This window comes from Bidens hawaiensis, unplaced genomic scaffold (genome assembly GCF_021521415.1).
Source record: "Bidens hawaiensis isolate Kalapana, Puna unplaced genomic scaffold, B.hawaiensis_p1.1 tig00032577_1, whole genome shotgun sequence".
Taxonomy (NCBI): domain Eukaryota; kingdom Viridiplantae; phylum Streptophyta; class Magnoliopsida; order Asterales; family Asteraceae; genus Bidens; species Bidens hawaiensis.
This window is the reverse complement of record NW_027495568.1, coordinates 21,482-28,834: the sequence shown is the minus strand read 5'-3', so window position 1 is coordinate 28,834 and position 7,353 is coordinate 21,482. Positions and strand designations below refer to the sequence as shown.

The 7,353-nt window shown below is 33.8% G+C and overlaps 1 protein-coding gene across 1 annotated transcript; it reads left to right on the top strand.

The window, feature by feature from the left end:
* Window positions 1–2,489: 2,489 nt before the first annotated feature.
* LOC143583847 (uncharacterized) lies at window positions 2,490–6,123 on the top strand. Its single transcript, XM_077066045.1, has 6 exons — window positions 2,490–2,700; window positions 4,115–4,247; window positions 5,056–5,257; window positions 5,344–5,445; window positions 5,538–5,655; window positions 5,730–6,123. Exons 1-6 carry the CDS (start codon window positions 2,490–2,492, stop codon window positions 6,107–6,109), a joined length of 1,146 nt encoding a protein of 381 aa, XP_076922160.1. The 3' UTR covers window positions 6,110–6,123.
* Window positions 6,124–7,353: the final 1,230 nt, after the last annotated feature.

Genomic DNA, 7,353 nt, shown 5'->3' with positions numbered 1-7,353 from the left:
AGGTAGGATAATCTTAAGGTTTAAATATAGTGTAGAGATGATTTGACAATAATAGGAAAGGTGACGTGGCAGCATAATAGACAATATGAGAATGGAAACTTGGTGAGTTGGATGCATAGGTGTATAGGCTAGTAGAAGGACATGTGGAGGAATTGTATTGATTTAATAGATTAGTAAGATTAACCGAGTTAGGGTCAATATCACAAACGTTGTTAGATTTATTTACGTAAAGTTTTGAAAATAAAGAACAATTAGTGAAATTTGGTTATGTAATTTAGTAAATAAAATTATATAATAATATCATGGGCCATCATCACATGAGGCCCGTGCCTTAGGCAATGTGTAATGGGGCTTGAGTTTGGGTGACAAAAGGCTAGAAGGGGCGCAAACACCCCCTCCGGGCGATATGTGGGCGAAATGGGGCGGGGGCAGAGTTCTTTTGTCGCCGGCGTGTGATTAAAAATATTATTATTTTATCATTATGATAGTTTTCAAACGGTCAAAAATAAAAAATAATAATTAATTAAAACAATATATATATATATATATATATATATATATATATATATAAATATAAACATACACCTTCTTCTCCATTTCATAAACAATTCATACCCAAATTCTTCAAAAAATCTAGCAAAATGAATCCTACAAACAATGATGTATATAGAAATATACATCTTTTCGGCATCAAATAATCTCTAAAAACAGCAATTTCTATCAAATAACATAGCATAAAAGACTACTTATCATAATAAAACATAATTTCAGGTGAAACCAAGCCCCAAACAAAGAAACAAGCAAAAAGACGAAGAAAAATAGAAGAAAACACAAGAAAAACAAAGAAACACGCCCTCATGCCTGAAGAAACACGCCCCATGCTTCTGAACACAAGAAAAGACAAAATCTGGAAGAAAAAGCACGGGACCGTGCCTACCAATCACGGGGCTGTGGACGAGAACACAGAAAAGACAAAGAAGAATTATCACATGTCACTAAAAACCACGGGGCCATGCCCATCAACCACGGGGTCGTGGCCACCTTTCAGAAAAGACAAAATAAATCTGGCACATATCATAAAAATACATGGGGGCGTGCCCACCAACCACTGGGCCGTGCCTCACACTCCAGATTGCCTATAAATAGAGGCTCTTGTGCCATTTGAAGAGTGTGCATTGAAAAGAATTCTATCCGGTTTTCACTTATAAAAACACACACTAACACTCTCATTGAAGATCTAGTGAAGAGTTTGAAGGCTTGGAAGTCATCACCATCAACGATCATCATCAACCATCATTACCATCATTAAGAAGGAAGATTCATCTACAATTGGTTAGATTATTCCAAGTTTAATCATGTATTTGTTATCATCATTCATCTTAATGTTTATCATCATGCTCATTATGAGCTAAACTCCTTTTACCATCTAAAATCTATGAAGAAGCTTTGTTTTACTTGATAATTAATCAAGACGTGTGATGAAGTCTAGTAAAGTACATGGTTATATTACAATTATCTTTTGATGAGAAATGTTTCACCATCTTAAAACACTAATTCAAATTTGGTGGTTGTCAATTCTATTGGCAATCGTTCATGATCGATTCATGTTCTTGAAAGATAGAAATACTTTGATACATTATCGAAACATGGATCCTTATATTGTACTTAGAAATGATGAGAAATAAGTTATAATGTATTTCTCAAAACCTTGGTAATCCGAAAATGGCTCTGCTTAGGATATCAAATTAGTTAAAGAAATCATATGTTAACGGAATGTGTAATTATAACCTATATAAATCAACCAAGGGGAGGTTGTGTGATGAACTATAACCACCCGAATTTGTTAGAATTGGTATTTGAGAAATCGAAGTCAATCCTAATCTTTCTACTTTACGAAACTACTTGCCAACTTAAATTGACATCATTGAGATGGCATGACATTAGGAAAGGGTGGACTTTAAAATGCGCATGCTATCTCCTTAGTGCCAAAGATGCTCACTTAAGGTTTAAGAAGCTATCTATCATATATTACTACAGCAAGTTTACCACATGTTTAAATATTAATTATCAATGCTAAAATGGAGTGGATTCTTGATCTTAGATGGTAACCTTCGCATAATTGAAAAACTCGTTTTAAATCTGTTGTCTTGGTCACCTATATATTATATATTAGTATTTACATTTTATAAAAAGTTCAAAATTAACCCAAAAATGATTAAAATCTCCGATTAAAGCAAAACAACGATTTATTATTAGAAACATTTGTGTCCACGAATCGATACTTGGTTCTTACCAATACTATTCTACATATACGATAGGTACACTTGCCTATTTTGTGTGTGTTTAGTCTTTGTAGAAATCACTTTTATAAATTTAAAACACGATCTTGTGCAAAAGCTACTCATTCCATCTCTTTCATATTTAACCGCACGAGCAGCACACATCAAACAACCTGAACCAACCAAAAACCCGTGGAACTCACCGCTATCATGACAAAAATGATCAAAAAACACGAAAAGTTTGTCGAGGAACTCAACGATACCATGAGAGAAACCAACAAACAACACAAAAAGATTGCTGCTATGATGAAGTTGCGGGAAATGATTAAAGAACACGAATCCCTCAAAGCGGTCAGGTCACACGAAGAGGCCGCATTGTTGCAACGACGACGAGTCGAAAAAATGCGCAAATATTATGGATGTTAGTATTTTTTTAGTTATGTATTTTTTTTGTATTTCTTTTTAATTTTAATGCATTTTATTTAATTATGTAAATAAATTGGTTTTTATTTAATTAGTTTATTTATAAAAAAAAATATTGTGAGCACAGTTTGTAGCCCCTATTCGCTCCCATTTGTAGCCCCCCACCTAAGTATAACCTTAGTGGACACCGTGTATATATATAAACTAGCTAGGTGCCCGCGCGTTGCAGCGAGGTACACGCTTAAACACGACATCGAACGCATAAGCGGTTACCTCACTATAGTACGCACGTAGCCTGACTATAGTATGCATGTAATGCGGCGTCGGACGTGTAACCATTCATCGGTGAACGGGTAATTCGATCTGAAACATGACCCAAGCCCACCAGACTCGTTGCGGCCTTAATTTCATGTCACGTAACATGTTATTTTTTAAGTTTTAAAAAGTATAACAATATCATACTCAAATTAAAGAGAATAAAATGCTTGTTTTTATGGTGTAATTTTTTAAAAAAAATATTAACATGTAAAATAATTATGGTCGTTAGAACTTCGTGGGGTTGTTGGTTTAGAATAAGAGGGTTAATATGTAACTATCTAATAAGTTAACAAAACTTACCCTTAAGTTTAAGGACCATAATTATAAGTATGTTTAAAACTAAATTGTTAAATGTTTTAACCATGATCATGGTAAGCAAAATCTATACAACCCTTAGATCTTCAAAATTGGTTGCATTAGTGATAAAGCATTAAACAATAATGATTGTACTCTTAAAATTAAATTTCATGCTTTATTATTATTATTATTATTATTATTATTATTATTATTTCATTGTTCCAATTCATAACTGATAGATTATGTTTGTTCCAATATTCACTCTATCTAAACCATTTCATACTTTCACTTTAAACTGATAGACAAAGGAGTTTTTACAATACATGATTTTTCATTTTTTACTAAAATGAGTGAATGAATGTGTTTTGTTGTATATATATTCGATCAATTTGTTATATTATGCTAGATTACAACCACCTCTTCTTCATACTTTTTGTTATAATATATATTTGAGAGCACACCATAGAATCACATGCTTAATTTATAGGTGATGGACATTCTATTACTGACTGACTGACTGACTATAATTAATTATTAATTACGTCTCAGTTACGCGCAGTTAGTAGCCCCCTCACTTTAGTGTTAAGATTCACAGATTTTTTAGAACCACTCTTTCTATAACAATTAGAAAACCAACAAGATAAGTACAGTTACTATCACAGCACACTTACATTTTCTTGTGTGTATGTGCTTACGTTCTACTGTGCCAAAGGAGAGAAATTTTGGAAAAGATAATGTAAAAGAATAAAGAAATAAACCCAAGTACAATCAATAGGGCATGATGTTCATTGACACAGCTTTAGCCTTTTCAGGAAGTCATGATTTACCAGACCTAAGTGTTGGTGAATGTAAAGAATACTTGCGCAAGCATCGGTTGAGGTTATCTGGTACCAAGGAGGAGTGCTTACAACGAATCAAAGAGCATCGGAGGTTACTTATCTTGTCTCTTGCAATCATAAACTACTCAATCACACCTATTTGTCTCAAGTTTATTTTGTGGTGCTATATGTTGAATTTTTATAACTCCTCTGATTACTAGCTGCAATCCTGAACTGACTGGACACTTGTTTGTTCTGTTCTTCAGAGGGTATCATTTCTAAATAATATGATGCTTGAACTGTTGAATATGCGACCTTCATCATAATCTTTGAAATACTAGATGTGTTTCCGTTTCTATATATAATAGAGGGACACATTGTTTTCAAAACCAATTTTATCTTTCAACTGTGAGATCTGCATACAGCATTTATACCTAGTGCATTGATATTCTAATGAGATTGTGGGTAGGCGGTTTGCAAAAGGTACAACTCTATTATGCAATTCTCACGGTTCTCAACAGTTTTTTAATTCTGATTTGAACGCCTCCCATATTGCGGTTACCATATTGGTCTACCTTGACACAAGAATTTTATTCCTTCACTACTTTTGATCGAACCAAGAGAAACCATTCTTATTCAAAAAGCGTGATGAGGATTTACTCATATTCCTTTGGAAATTTACTCATGATTGGAAATTGTTTTTTTTAATAGAGCTAACGTGATGAGGATTTACTCATTATTTTAATTTTTTTTAAAGAGATAAAGGCTAAACTTATTTAAGGCATGTTAGAGATGTGGATTTACATCTTTTCTTTCTAAATTTTATATACTTCACAAAATTCAGGCCATGAACTAGGAGACACGGTGTATATAGAGTTTGTCATCTTTAGCATTGGACTAACCTTTATCCCAAATATCAGGCTAAAAGACGGAAGGGGTGAATTACTTTATCCCAGATCATCATTTTCCATCAACTGCACAGGTGATGTATGTAAAGGAGATGTTGTGCTGTTCAGACAAAGAGCACACAAAAAGCAAGGAAATATAGTAGGGAAAAGAACCGTGGCTGGAAGGATAGTTAAAGAAAGTTATGGTACATCAAAACAACAGCATACGTTCACTGTGAGACAGTTAAAAAACCATTATTAATTCCGTTTATCATGGATCTTCGCGACTTAATTATGTTACTTTTTATTTTTATCTTAAAGGTTGAAGTCTTGTGGAGTAAACCGTTTAATAAAAATCTCCCTCCACTTTCCCCTTTGCTAGTGAAAGGTCGTAATCTCTACAGGCTTGGAACATACAGACAGGTAAACAATGATATCATTGTTTTTGTGTTCTTATTTAAAATTAGAAAAGTAAACATATATTTTCTAATTTCTATCTACGGTTATGGTTTTAGCCTTGGAGGAATGAAGCAGAAAGAGTAAAAGTTCTTGGAGAGAAACACACTCGAGGGGATGCAGCTAGGCATAAACGAAAACTAAGGCAGACAGAATATGCTTCCAATAATGATAGAGGTATAAAGACTTATCATTGCTTTATTTTCTATTTTATTTTTATCTTGCAGTATGTCAATAATTAGTTTGTTCAGGTCAAAAGCGTCAAAAGTTATCCAATAGAGGCGATAAACGCAAGTCTGCCAAGAGACGGGATGCATCCCCTGTTACAAAAAATACAACAGCTCACAGTAAGGCTCAAAAAAGGAATTTTAAAACTTTAAGACAACCGACTAATCATGGGGCATCGTCATCATCTTCCATCCCGTATGACAGAACATCCTTACCTGATTTCCCGCCTGTTGGGTTTTCGCGTTATGGTCCTTACAACAACGGACAACCTAGACTTGATAATAATGTTTTGTCTCACAAGCTGGTTACCATTATTACAATCATGAACATGTTCCTAGGTATAGGTTTGGTTGACTGTTGTAATGGGATCATATCGGCACTAGTGATGGTCTTTGGTATGTGAAAGTTCAAATACAACTGTCTATGGAAAGACATTGTAGTTATGGAACGATTCTTTTCCTTGAATGATTTTCAATGTATGATTATAGTGTTAAAATGGTGTTTTTTTATAATGACCGACTTAAAAGTTTGAAAGCATTTGATTACACTTAATAGTGAGTATTACTAGTAGGTAGCTACGATATCCATATGTTTTCCATAACGTCTTGGATTGTGAGGTGGCATATACATTGGTGAATCGATTAAATAGTTGTGGACTAAGATGAGGTTCATTATTTTCATGATAAAAATACTTATCTATATTACATATAAAACATTTTAGATGGACAATATGGTAATTTTACCATTTTAAGATCCTGTTAAAATTTATTAGGGAAACGTGCTTTTGAATTTTGAGGAATGATATTGAGGCTGATGAAATCTCGAGACCCGGCTCAAGGTCAAGGAAGTAAGGTATGGCCTTACATTGTTAATGGGTAAAGGATTGCAGTTTTTTAAATAGTTTGACCAAGTGATAAACTTGTGTAGGTTGACCAAGTAAATTTAACCTGCATGCCATAGTCATTTATAACTCTTTTGCACCCTTAATTCTCGCCTGCGTGAAAGGCAACAACATGTTACTTTGATTTGGGGGCTGCTCAAACGTAGTTAATTGTTTAAAAGTCAATGAAGTGGGTTTGAGGGCAATACGGGTAATGTAAAAATTGGCTTGGTTAATTTGTAGTGTAAAAGTTCATTAGAACAAAAATGAGTAATCTACACATTTCTGCCGCGTGCTTTACATATTGTAATTATTATAAAACATATGCTTGTAAACAAACCGAACAAACATTGCATGTTCATGTTCGTTTGTTTTACTTTTGTTGGAATAATCGGGTTTGTTTATGTGACACGGGTCAGCAGATCAAAATCCGGGTAGTGGGTAACGGGTTAGGATCCTTAAACTTGATTTATGTCGTGCAGCTGAAGGAGTTTAAATCAGACTAGCTTGGTTTATAGTCTGTTTTACAACCTAATGGGTCATGGGTTATCTTAACATGGATTAACGGTGTTGAAGAAGACTCGGTACGTGTTCTATTTGCATGTTAGGGATTTGAATAATTCACCTGACTTGTTCATCAAGTCCGAATCTTTTGTTAGTTGTTATTTTATTTGTGTTTACTTGTTTCTCTATTTAAGATATATCTTAAGTGTATATATGGATGTACCCTCTTTTTTAATAATACAGTAGCTTTTCTTCCATGTTTT